At 35.4% G+C, this 14,563-nt stretch overlaps 1 protein-coding gene across 1 annotated transcript in view; it reads right to left on the bottom strand.

The window, feature by feature from the left end:
• Nucleotides 1–941: 941 nt before the first annotated feature.
• LOC143247501 (dachshund homolog 1-like) overlaps nt 942–14,563 on the bottom strand; it is a 125,586-nt gene continuing 111,964 nt past the window's right edge. The window contains exons 8-11 of the mRNA XM_076495739.1: nt 14,177–14,317; nt 8,271–8,336; nt 6,900–6,957; nt 942–3,617 (exon numbers count right to left, since the gene is read on the bottom strand). Of these exons, the coding sequence (XP_076351854.1) occupies nt 3,614–3,617; nt 6,900–6,957; nt 8,271–8,336; nt 14,177–14,317 (269 nt within the window). The 3' untranslated portion in view covers nt 942–3,613. The remainder of the gene's footprint in view (nt 3,618–6,899; nt 6,958–8,270; nt 8,337–14,176; nt 14,318–14,563) is intronic.

A 14,563-nucleotide genomic window follows, 5' to 3' on the forward strand; every position in this document is an offset into this window, starting at 1 on the left:
ACCCCACAATTTAAAACTGCTCTCCCGAGAGAGAGGGGAAAAACCAGTTAGCATCACCCAATTACCCGAGAATATATTTTTAACCAAATAGCAGTCTCAAACTTTGAACCTTCCGAAATCCATTCCGATTCGCTAATCATTAGGCTACACACACCCAATTCTTTACGATAAGTTCAACATTTTTCCGATTGTTCTTTATCGACTCTTCTAATTCAATTGAAAGAATTTGACGTTGACAAAAGTTCACTCTAAGTTGTGGATACTAAAGTGGAAAAAGAAAATGTTTTCCACCGAGCTGCTTTCCATGAAATTGTGCTGGTCCCTTTTGATTGGACGAAATTTTTTCCAAATAATAATGTTCTTTTAACCTCTCACGAACCCACCCTTCTATCGGAATACATTGAGTACACGTGAACATGTACCTGTTATCCGGAGTTAATTTTTACTTCCAGTCAAAAATAAGCGTACAAAGAAATTAGGAAACTATAACGTAACAAATTATAAAATTATTAATACTATAATGTGTTTATATTTAATTTCGCACAAACCTACACGAGCTCTAGCCGTCCCTAATTTAGCAGTGTAAGACTAGAGGAAAGGCAGCTAGTCATCACCACTCACCGTTAACTCTTGGGCTACTCTTTTACCCACGAATACTAGGATTGCCCGTCACATTATAACGCCCCCACAGGTGAAAGGACGAGCATGTTTGGTGCGACGGGGATTCGAACCCACGACCCTCAAATTTGGAGTCGAACTCCTTAACCCACCTGGCCATGCCGGGCTTTTTTTGTTTTTTTTCTAATGAGATATTTTTGAAGTGGTTACTCAGTAACGGTGTAACACATTGTGATTAATATCTGAAAGAATAGACACTTCAAACTTGTACGTTGGATTTAAATATTGTTTATTTTATTACACATACACATATATATGTATGTGTCCAGGTGTGATGTTTTACAACGAAAGAGCAAAGACAAAAAGAAATACATTACCTAACGTTTTTATTTTCAATAAACTAGGGGTTTAGTTGTGCACTACTACTTTATACTTTTGAAATAACAAACACGTGTAAAACACTTAACGAAACACATACATTTCAGTGCTAGCTAGTCAACATTGATTTATTGACAAGTTCACGTAGATTCAAGTTTTTATTTACACACGTTTCTAATTTATTAAAGAACAACCTTACTTAAAAACACTTATATTAACGTATTACACGTGACTATACCGCTGTAACACATGGTATGCGTGGTTATTAAAATGTACTTATTTTCATTAATCAAATTACAAGTTTATAAAATAATTATTCCTTCGATAAAATAGCATTGATATCAATCAGCATTATGTATATATATATATATACGTATGTGTCTGTAGATACATGTATGTGGCTATATCGTAATATATTATAATTTATAAAGTTAACTAAGTACCGACTGTTTCTCGTGCTTGGGATCAAAGAATCACAACGTTGAATAACATCGAACAATTCTGTATGTTTTCAAGTGTAAAACTACACAGTGTAGACAACCTATACTATGTTAACAGCGGGCATTTTACTCCAATTCTTAGTTTCATAAGCCTGCAAATGTGCCGTTGAGTCACTATGGACAACTTTGGTAAAGACTTCATGAGTTGTTTGGTAAGATTTGAAAATTAAAACATAAACTAATGATGAGATAGTCTTAGCTCTGATCCTTTACGAAATCGATAACGTTTACAAGAACTCGAGACCTAAATGAAACACGTTGTTCTGCAAATCAATTTTATATATAACCAATAGTCGTGTACAGATACTAATAGTGAGCTACAAAATTCAATAAGTAAAGTGATAACAAATCGAGATTTCCTTGAGCTATACAATCGACTGATACAGTACATTTACCTTTAGTAACAAGACAGCCCTATACTCTACTTTATTACATACAATAAATACAATGATATGTACTGTAGTCTGTTCCTCACTCTTATAAAGTACATTAAAAACACAAACTTTTGTTTTGTTCCCGACATATTTCTTTAAGTGGTTGAAATAATCTAAAGTTTACGTTATTGATTTTAAGCCTCCCAGTGGAGCAGCAGCAAACGTCTACGGACTTATAACGCTAAAAACTGGGTTTAAATATCCGTCGTGGGCAGAGCACAGATAGCCCTTTTTGTAGGCTGGTGCTTAACTATAAGCAAACAAACGTATCGTTTATATATTGAATATTAACTGTTTTATCTTCTTATCTTTAGTTTCAGCGCAAAAAAAAAAGCTACTTACGAAATATCTGAACTGTCTGTTGCGGGGATGAAACCCTAAACTTTCGTTTTTAAGCCCTCAGGCATATATTTGGGCCTTCAGTGAGATCTAGCATATACTGTCTATCGTAAAGCTTTGCGTTAAAACAAGCAAAAAAAACTACTTAAAAATGGGTATGTTAAGCTTTAATTGATTGTACGTTAATTCACTTTCTTAGGATAATTATAGATTCGAAGCTTAGGATAACGAAAATAACGTTTATTTTGAAATGAAGATAAGTAACTTTTTCTTACGATGTTCTAAAATTAAAACAGTCAAGTGTATCGTTAAAAAAATCATAGTCTCAAATGCATGCATATTTCTGACCATTATAGTGTTAACGAAAACGTCTTTGTTGAAATTTAATACCTGATTCTATCAGTTACTACAATCTTTAAAATTAGCCGCATGTTAATTAAAAATTGTCGATATTTTAAATACCGAAATTGTTTGTTTTAGAGCAAAACCGCAATATTGCGTTCACCAAGGAGAATCGAACCTCAAATGTTAGGGTTATAAGTCCGTAGGTTTACCGCTGTCCCATTGGAGAACATCGAAATGGTAACCAGAAAGGTTTCACAAACATTTTAATCGCCAGTAAGAATAGAATGGTACTGTCATATTAGCACTAATTGGATTAAGCTTTATCTGAAGTAATGGCGCGAGCTTTCGTAATATTACACACAAAACTCACTTTATTTGTAATTCCGTCAGTAAATTTCAAATATAATTTCTGTTTTAAGTGTAACCTCATACAAATTTAAACTGAATTTGTTCTAAGAGTCTGATCAACAGCAACCATCAACAGAGGGTAATTTCATTTCGAAATGAATAACGCCCTGTTTTGTTAGTTGTCTCTCTGTACAGCTATGTACATTATAGATGAAATCGTTAAACGTTTACCACTAGCTTCTATAGGATTTTAAATTATGTCTAAAGGCAATATCACAAAGGAATAATATGTAAAAATACAACTAAATTACATTAAAAAACGCATTACAAATAATTTCGTTATCTATCATGGCACTAAACTACGTACTGAAAATATAAACCGTAACTCAATGACATTAGGCTTAACAGTATACACGATGGCCAGTGTCTATTTATCAAGACAATAAGTTATTTAACATACAATCCATCGTTAAATAGAAACTAAAGTCCAAAGTAAACAGTTTACTGTCCTTTCGAAACTGGTGAAAGAAACGGCTTTTAAGATGCCTGGCGGGCATATACACGAGAATAAATACGTCACTTTACCACTTGACCAGACGAATCCCAAGAAAGTAGAAGTGACAGCACGTGCTTCCACTCATCAAAATGGCGTCAGCTGTTATGATATTTTTAAGAAATATATTCAGAATTTTAAGAAAGAAAGAAAATGATTAACTCCTACATCTATAATGTTATTATAAAAATATTCAGTTATGTGAAGAAACATTATATATACATTTTTAGTCACAGACACACATTGTAAGGTTGCAACGTAACATAAACTAAATTTGCGTAGAACTACAACGTACATAAATACCAGCTATAATTCGAGTATCGTGAATCACTGAAAAGAGTCATGTTAGATGTAAGTAACATTATTGATTCATAAGATATGTTTTAATTTTTTATAAATACATTTAAATTATTTCAAATGTTGTGCCACTTTAGATTTGTATTCTTAGTACCATAATACGAGCTACATTTCTTGAAGGATTTTCAAGCACAATTTTCGAAAGTTAAATTTAGTAAAATATCATATTATGAAACTGAAGGTTCTATGTTCAGTTTCGTGTTACACTGCAGACTTAATTTGGCGTTTGTTGTATGTGTGTGTGATTTCATAAAACAAAGCACTTTGGGCTATCTGCTGAGTCCACGGAGGGGAATCGAACTTCTGATTTTAGCGTTGTAAATCCGGAGACTTACTTCTCTACCAGTGGGGAACACCTTTGTTTGTTTGTTTTTTTTTTTAATTTCGCACAAAGCTACTCGAGGGCTATCTGTGCTAGCCGTCCCTAATTTAGGAGTGCAAGACTAGAGTTAAGGCAGCTAGTCATCACCACCCACCGCCAACTCTTGGGCTACTCTTTTACCAACGAATAGTGGGATTGACCGTCACATTATAACGCCTCCACGACTAAAAGGGCGAGCATGTTTTGGTGCGACCGGGATTCGAACCCGCGACCCTCAAATCACGAGTCACACGCCTTAACACGCTTGGCCATACCGGGCCAACACCTTTGTTCTATTAGAAAAACATATGTAACTGCAGCCTTAATTTGCTGTCCTGTTATTACCAGAATGTGATTGCATGTGATAGATGAATTTACATTGTTAAAAGTTATGAGAAAGCGTTGTCATTCAAAACAGAGAAAGGTTGACGACACGAAAATACTCAACAGTGAAACACCTTGACCCACAAATAATAATAATAAAATAACCATAATGTTGGCTTGCTAGCTATGATAGTCTGTGTGATTTTGTGTCTCTTAAACGTCAACCCGTCTAGGGAAAAAGAACACAGACACATATATATAAATATGTGCACATATAAACGTATATACGCAGCCACATATACACGCACACATAGTTATTTGAAGTTGGTATAAATGAAAACAATTGGCTGAATCTACACTAAGAATTATCTGATGCACATTATTTTTAATAAAATTCGAATTTTTGGATCACGTGAAACTTAAATAATTCAAATCTTCCTCACTGTTAACAGAAAACTGTGCATTTATAAAACATAAATAATTACGGTAATTGTTGGATTTTGACACAGCTGAAGGGTATAGCGGTTCGAACACACCTATGTCACTTTACAACGCAAGGGGGCGCGGTCGTGTACTAGTAATTTACGATTCTGAGCACTGATAATATTTGAAATCGACAGAATGAATTCAATCAAATAGCACAGTTCTATCACAAAAGTGTTGTCTCAAGAGTTGGGACTGGGTGCTTTTGACTAGCTTGTCTTTTCTCTAGTCTCTTAGTTCAAAATTTGGTGCGGCTATGTGACGAAAACAAAACAAAATACAGCTAAAGGCCTGTTCTAATTGTCCTTATACTGGACCAACGCTACCGTAAATGCCACGTTTTTTTACAGTGCAGTTAACGTAAATTATTATTGTGACGTCAACAGGATTTCTTATTTCCGGTGTGGTGATTGGCTATTCCGTGTACCAGTTCCGTTGCAGGTTAAGTTTACAGGGTCATTACTAATAATTTACGCTTGAAAACAACACGAATTTCCATTAAATGCCTCTGTAGTGGCCTCTTCCCTATGTTTGCGTAATGGTTTACTCTATAATTTCGTGTATATTGAAATATCTGCATTGTATTGTATGTTATATAATAATGAAGTAATTTTCAAATCAGAAAATCACTCAGGAAACGAGTTTTTTTTTATATAAAACAATCTTAAACATTCCACCCAGTGACACCAGCTGAGAGATGGCACTGTCCCTATCCGAGCCTTTGTTTTATTTTGGAAATGTCTGGTTAATGGGCTATGTTTATGAAAATTTACTTATATTAATATATATATAAAGTACAATTGGAAACTTCAGTTTTGGTTTTGTTGCTTGTAATCCTTTAACTCTTACATAGGTTGCTCACGAATGAACTCAGAAACGTGTTACGTCATCATATCTTCATGTATTTTGTATAGATTAGGCTTCAACTTTGCCACCTTGAAATGGCGTCACTGACTCCACTAATCGTTTGGCAAAGAAACACGACAATAAAATGAGGTTTTAAGAGGTGAAAAGCGAAATAAGGACTAATTTTATTTCTCATTACCCCTGTAGAATGATGCGGAAATATTGTACCCCTCAACCAAATAGTATTATATCATATAAAAGAACGATTAAAAGAAGGGCTAGAAATCAAATATTTTATATTGCTGAAACATTCGGAGTTTTTGGAGAATGTTTCAAAATGTATCACTTAGTAATTCGGACAAAATTATATAAAAACTTAAGAAACGATTAATCACAACTTTTCAGCAAAACCTTGGTAACTGTCGTCAGGCAACATTTCATTTCATCTCTTTGTGAGTGAATATGGAAACAGTTTGTTACGAAACATTTTCTGTTAGAGATACGAATCCAACCACCTCTAGGAAAAAGTAAAATATTGTTATACCATTGAAGGTGGTAAACACCTTTATAGCCAAGTAGTGACTTACACCTATCTTATGTGCTAAGAAATTTCGGAACGTAATGAAACGTAAAAATAAAAACATTCGATTAAAGCTTGTTAAACGGAATACCACATTTCACTTCGTAAAACAAAAACACTTTGTGTACTGTATAATTATTGATAGCCTATAGAGATTAATATATTTTGAATACTTTTCTATATTCACATACACATAACGATTCACAAATGCGATTTAATTGAGATTATTTAGCGCGAAACAGAATACAAAAACGAATACAGCTTGCATGAATGAAATACACGTTAGCATGCACTATAAATTAAAGTGGGTTTTTCAGGACTAGTCAAGTGAGCTCTTGTAGGGTCCGTTCCTCATACTAAACGGATTAAATCAAGACACTTAAAAGTTCTCACTAGACAAAATCGCTTCATTAATTATGGTTGCTATGGTTACCTGATGGAAGGGCTGGAGTCTGGAGTCGTCGTAGAGGCGACCAGGGAGAGGGGCAGGTCTGCAAGTCACAAAGAAATCTGAATCAACACAAAATTAACAAGTCACTGATAAACAATAGTAACGCATTTTCACTAAGCCTACATGAACGAACGATACGTCTGCAACGGTGTACACTAGGCCTAGGGAACAAATAAAATACAAAATTTAAAGTTCAAATCTGTGCATGTTTAAAAAGTAGAACGTAGTTTTCTGTTGGTAACGCTGTCTGTCGCAGTGTTATGTGCAGCTGTCAAAGATGCTCATTCACGTCGCGAAATATCCCAATTTAATATTAATTGACCATACTGGAAAACTCGTACTTGTAAATTATAATTTTACCAGTTTCTTACAAACACTGCTAACAATCACTCAAGCGTGATCTAAGATCTAATTTTATTGAATAATTCGTAGAGGGAATTTATGTAAAACGAAAACAAAGTTGGATAACATAAGTACAAAGTTTGAACAAGATTTAATGTTGTTGAAAGTGCGTGTTTGGCCTTCAGTTGCACGTAAGTACAGAGAAGAAAACCATTTCGACATTTCACGTGTCACAAACATGTGGGCTCCTTCACGTGAGTGTGGTAGTAGTACCACATCTGTTTACTTGAAGATTAAAAGAAGTTTCAAATTCTTCAGTTTAATAATTAGTAATAAATAGTAATATTAGTAATAGTAATATTAGTAATAAAATAGGAGGTAGTAATAATATGACGTAGAGAATAAAATAGGTGTTATAGAGGAACATAAACATTAGTTAGTAATATGACAAGTAGGTGTCTACTAATATGCAAAGTAAAGATGGAAATGGAAGACAAGAGTGACCAGGGCTTAGTGAATAAAATGAGAGGTAAGAAGGAATGGTGAAGAGTAGCCCGAGACGTGTAGAGATAAATATTTGTTTGTTTAATATTAAGCACAAAACTATGATGGGCTATCTGTGTTCTGTCCACCACGGATATCGAAACCTGTATAAATAAGTCCGCAGACATACCATTGTGCCACTGGAGGGCGAGTAAAAAAAAAAAAAGGTAACATGGATTGTGGATAGCACTATGGTTGGTGGATAATAACATGAGAAGTAGGGAGTGATATGGCTAGTAACATGAGAAGTGCGAAGTAATATGTATAATATAGAATAAACCTGTGACCTTTGTTATCGTCGTCCTGTTTTATTTTGCTTTACAATTCACTACAGCAGTTTGCTCAGAGTAACCACTCTTGTCCGTTTATCGAGCAAAACGTAAACAAATGTTTAAAACAAGTGAAATAAATTTGAAACTAAGTAAGTTGTACTGTCTTTAACCCAACGGTAAAATGATTACTAATTACCTTGACCTTTCGAGCCGTCTTCCAGACGTTCAATCTGTTTTTTTTCTAGATCTTGTGGAAGAGAGTCTGTAGAAAGATACAGTGGAAGAAAATGACGAACGATTATTGTTGTGTTTAACACTTTTTACCACTGTATATCTGCAACACCGACTTAGAAATCATTGCTTGTAGAAACGATTAAACACGATATACATGTATCATTGTACTTTCGTCTGAGAAGCAAATCTGGTAAGTACAGTTATCGACAAGAATCTAAGTTGAGTGTTTTGTGTGTTTTATTTATAGCAAAGCCACATGGGGCTATCCGCTGAGCCCACCGATGGGAATCGAACCCCTGATTTTAGCGTTGTAAGTTCGTAGACTATACCACTGTACTAGCGAGAGGCAAAAATAGTTATGTATTAGAGTAAATGTACTCAAGGGGGCGCTGAGCTACACCCCCTTGTGATCTAAGGTGAAAACAGCGAAATTACCTTTTTTTTTATTTATCAATATTTGTTCTTGAAAGTTCTTACTTCCAAAAAACAAAACCAAACCATATGAAAATTAATAATGTTTGATGAAAGTAAAAAGAAGAACAAATTTAAATATAATTTAATATTTTTTATGACTTTATATTTTAATATCATTTTAAATGTAGTTAAAATTAAAAGCACACTGTTTAATATTTGTATATATATGGGTGTTTAAAATATATTTTAAATTTTGGTTTGAATTTCGTGCCAAGCTACACGAGAGCTATATGCGCTAGCCGTCCTTAATTTAGGAGTGTAAGACTAGAGGAAAGGCAACTAGTCATCATCACCCACCGCCAACTCATGGGCTACTCCTTCATCAACGAATAGCGGGATTGACCGTAACATTATAACACCCCCACGGCTAAAAGGGCGAGCATGTTTGGTGTGACAGGGATTCGAACCCGCGACCCTCAGATTACAAGTCGAACGTCTTAACCCACCTGGCCATGCCCCTTAACATTTACAGCAGGAACACGTTGACTGTAGAACATATCCTATGTTTATTATTACCTTTTTTACTGATTTAATGCCAGTGTTGAGAAGAAGGGCTTATATCGCTAAACACTGGAGTTTTGGTTTGGTTTTAATTTCGCGCAAAGCTACACGAGGGCTATCTTCCCTAGCTGTCCCTAATTTAGCAGTGTAAGACTAGAGAGAAGGCAACTAATCATCATCACCTACCGCCAACTCTTGGGCTACTCTTTTACCAACAAATAGTGGGATTGACCATCACTTTATAACGCCGCCACGACTGAAAGGGCGAGCATGTTTGGTGCGATGGGGATTCGAACCCGCGACCCTCGGCTTACGAGTCGAACGCCTTAACCCACCTAGTCATGCCGGGCATATACTTTAACATTGGTAATAAACGACCATTAAACACAAAAATTGGTATTTTGCTTTAATTGGAAACTCAACGTTTCGCTGTACAGCTTTCTCAGGAGTGTTTCACTAAAACACAAATTGTACATACTGACAGCACAAAAGTTTCATTGGTTTAAATAATGGTTTGTATTTTTAATGAAACGCTCGTGAAAAAGCTGTAAAGTGAAACATTGCGTGTCCAGTTGAAGAAAAATACATTTGACGTTTTAAAGTCGTTTATTTCTAGCATTAAACCGAAAGCACTTGGATTAATTTTGCTTTATTTATACACGGAATTGTAAGTTCTTTTCTTGTTTCTTTATTTCAGAATTTTCAACCAATGTTACTCAAATGGCTCTGCGCATATCCCTTCTAAATTTTGAGGTCTGGCATGGCCTAGCGCGTTAAGGCATGCGCTTCGTAATCTGAGGGTTGCGGGTTCGCGCCCGAGTCGCGCCAAACAGGCTCGCCCTTTCAGCCGTGGGGGCGTAGTAATGTGACGGTCAATCCCACTATTCGTTGGTAAAAGAGTAGCCCAAGAGTTGGCGGTGGGTGGTGATGACTAGCTGCCTTCCCTCTAGTCTTACACTGCTAAATTAGGGACGGCTAGCACAGATAGCCCTCGAGTAGCTTTGTGCGAAATTCCAAAAACCATCTAAATTTTGAACCAACAGACTAGAGGGAAAGGACTCAGTCCGCGTCGTCCACCATCTGTTATTGGGTAACTCTTGCCTGACCAATTCGAATGATTTTCATTAACACTTTTATTCGAGCTCAAAGTATGGGATACGTTTATGTAGCATTAGCTTGCAAATTATGAACGTTGGATTCACAGTCTGAACAAGCTAACCAAGGGCCACATCCGACCCCTTACGTTTGAAATAGTAAATAAATATATATATAAAAAATTAAATGTAATAAATATACAAAGTAAAAAAAAACTTAATAATTACATATAAAAATGAAACATATAATAAACAAAGGTTTTCCAGTATGCCGCGACACACCTATAGATAAACAGTTATAATATTTGAATACATTTTTTTGTCTGAGAGTTTTGACAGGTTGGACAGAACAAGTTTCATCCCGATGAAAGATGACTCGACCATAATTCTTCTGTTTCAAACTGTAAGTATTACACGAGGTAGCTTTAGGATAAAAAATAATAATTTTTATTCGGAGTGTGTTGTGTTTAAACTACAAGCATTCAATGTATAACACTATGTAACACAAGTTTTGTTCCTGGATAGTATGTGTTATTACACTACGTAACACAAATTTTGTTCCTGGATAGTATGTGTTATTTCTTAATTGCTTATGTTGTAACAGTACAGAAAATGGCCATTATTCCCTTTAAACTTTACTTTTGTGACCTGGATAATGAAATTTAGAAATCTTTTATGTTAAAATGAGCAAATTTGCACATTTTCATTTACATAAGGTCTGAATAAAACAACATATGAATCAAGATTTACATGTATTTATACTAAAGTTATACAAAAATGTTTGAAAGTGAGTAGGTTTTCGAGATTAGCGACTGTAATGTAAATCACTTTCATATATCAGCCCCCTATATAGTCTGCCCAGGAACAAGAAAAAGTAAAAATTTTGTTACATAGTGTAATGAGAGCCAATCAAATTTTGTGTTTCGATTTGTAAGTATAGCTAATGTTTAAAGACATACAATTAAACGATTAAGTTGATAAATAAATATTTACCAGATTGTTTGTTTGTTCGTTTTGAATTTCGCGCGAACCTACACGAGAACTATCTGTGCTAGCTCTCCCTAATTTAGCAGTGTAAGACTAGAGGGAAGGCAACTATTCATCACCACTCACCGCCAACTCTTTGGCTACTCTTTTACCAACGAATAGTGGGATTGACCGAACATTATAACGCCCCCACGGCTGAAAGGGGGAGCATGTTTTGGTGCGACGGGGATTCGAACCCACCGCATTCCGATTACGAGTCGAAAGCCTTAATCCACGGGGCTATGCCGAGCGTGTGAAATATATTCAGTGGAACGTGGTTCAGTTATATCTTATGTATGAATTACGCTAAACGTATAACTGATCTGTAAACGCTAATATGTGTTGTAAGCAGCATTTAGTGGAAGAAAGTCCAATTATGTCTTTTATGTGAATCATAGAACTGGTCTATTAACGCAAATGTGTTTTGTAAGCAATATTTACTTGAACAGAGTTAAATTATGTCTTGCATATGAATTTCACAAAATTTGTAACCGGTCTGTATGTTTGCTGTGTATTATAACATAGAGTATAAAACATGTATAGTCTTAAGTCGTGATATAACTAAATGACATTTAATTTCACGTCCACAAGTTACATATTTCTAACGGATACAAAACGTTCCCTCAAACAATTATAACCGCAGTAGTTTTAAGCCTAATAAACTATATCTAATAAAAGATATACACATTGCAATATTCTCAAGCAATTAATACTACGTTTGAGCTGGTCTAAGTGCAGTAATAAATCTAATTTTGAGTGAAAGAACAAACACGGGTAGAACCAAGTCGCCAGGTTACGCTATAATCAACGGTTTAGCCACACACGTGTTAGAATCATTCCTGACCCAGTGTGGCAAGTTGTGGGTCTAAAAGTCTCTGTTTCACGTTCCGTTTTCGAAAAAAAAAAATGCTCCTTACTTTTGGGCCGTGGAACCGTTACAATGACAGTGTTTGATGTACATATTTTCTATCCTAACCTACAGATAAATATGTCGATTTTTTTTTTCACAGTTTATACGACAATAGTAGCCAAAACCCGTCTGAATGTTTTCACTAAATTGATAATATAATGTGTTTAGTACTTCAGCTTGTAATATTGAAAATATTCATCCACCTGAGCGCAAAGTTTCCTTTACAACATATGTTTTGAAACTATGTAATTAAAAAACTTTCCTTAATGTCGTATTTGTTCACACTGTGTGTTTAAACTTTCCTTGACATCGTACGTGATGAAACTACAGAATGAGTGAACTTTCTTTCACTCTGATAGGGCCCGGCATGGCCAAGCGTGTTAAGGCGTTCGAGTCGTAATCCGAGGGTCGCGGGTTCGAATCCCTGTCGCATCAAACATGCTCGCCCTTTCAGCCGTGGGAGCGTTATAATATGACGGTCAATCCCACTATTCGTTGGTAAAAGAGTAGCCCAAGAGTTGGCAGTGGGTGGTGATGACTAGCTGCCTTCACTCTAGTCTTACACTGCTAAATTAGGGACGACTAGCGCAGATAGCCCTCGAGTAGCTTTGCGCTAAATTCAAACAAACAAATCACTCTAATAGTTAACAAGGTTTACTTTAAGAACTAATAGTTAATAACCTTCAAACATATTTTATCTGTGAATATATTTCTTTTCATACTTATCTACTTTACTCGTTAAAAAGTCCCAGGAAGCACTATATTGGAAAAAAATGTTAAGAAATATATCCAGTTTGAACATGGAATTTATTAAATTCGCAACAAAGCACTACTGTAGAAAGGGTCAAAAGTAAGATCATTTGAAAGACATCGTAAAGCACTACAATAGATAGGATCGGAAATGGGAAGACCTGGAAGTCAGTAAGTCATATTAAAGCACTGCAACAGATAGGATCGGAAATGGGAAGACCTGGAAGTCAGTAAGTCATATTAAAGCACTGCAACAGATAGGATCGGAAATGGGAAGACCTGGAAGTCAGTAAGCCTTATTAAAGCACTACAACAGATAGGATCGAAAATGGGAAGACTTAGAATTCAGTAAGCCTTATTAAAGCACTACTGTAAATAGAGCAAAAGTACATTAACTTGAAATACAATAAAGAGACAATAAAGAGATCGTAAAACACTACAACAGATAAGCTCATAAATATGACCGCTTAGAAGTCTCTAAGTTACATTAAAGAACTGTTGTAGAACGGGTGTGAAGTTTGAACGCTGGTGAGCTAACAAGGTGATATAAAACACTATAGCAGACAGTGTCAAAAATATGATGACTTAATGCAGTAAGGCCACAAATAAAGAACTACAGTATAAAAAGACAGAAATACGACAATCTGTTAGACACTGAGGTGATAGATAGTAAATACTGGAGAAAACAAAGTAGAAAGTATATTAAAATTATGATCACTTGGGACTTGTAAGTCAATAAGGCCATTGTTAAAACACTGCAGTGGACAAGTTCAGAAATCGGACACCTTGTTGGTCACTTAGTATCATGGGGTAAGCATCACAAATATGACCACTTTGAAATCATGGAGGCTTTTGTTTATGCAATATTGCAGAAAACGTTAGAAATATGACAACTAAGCCCCCGGTTGTGCAAAAGTAAGTCTACGGATTTACAACGCTAAAATTAGGGGTTCGATTCCCCTCGGTGGGCTCAGCAGATAGTCCGATGTGGCTTTGCTATAAAAAGGCACACACACATGACAACGTAGAAGTGACTAAAATCATAATAAAGAACGACTGATTAATAAGCTATCAGAGATATGAACATTTGGAAGTGCCCCTTTAGAAACTCACCGTTTAAAAGTCTAAACGTTTCGTTTGAGCTTGTGTGGAAGTTGCCTTCATAATTCGAACGTTTCTTCATTTCTGCATCGAGTTGTTCTTGTGCTCTTTTACGAAACTTTCTTTCTCGTCTTAACTTCTTCTGGTAGATGACTGAAATGTAAGACGGAGAGGACTATATATATACATTTTAAACACTTGTAAAAACGCTGTGAGTGTGCATAATGGTATTTGAGACTTTACTATATCACCATAATTATATATCATTCTAAGATAACTGCTTCTACTTGTATATAGTAAAATATAAAGATTATCGAGTACAGTATATAAAAATGAGATGAAATTTTCGACGTGACCACTCGTTATGCGCATGTTGGATAAACAGCCAGGTCAGAAACA

This window comes from Tachypleus tridentatus, chromosome 3, assembly GCF_004210375.1.
Source record: "Tachypleus tridentatus isolate NWPU-2018 chromosome 3, ASM421037v1, whole genome shotgun sequence".
NCBI classification, from domain to species: Eukaryota; Metazoa; Arthropoda; class Merostomata; order Xiphosura; family Limulidae; genus Tachypleus; species Tachypleus tridentatus.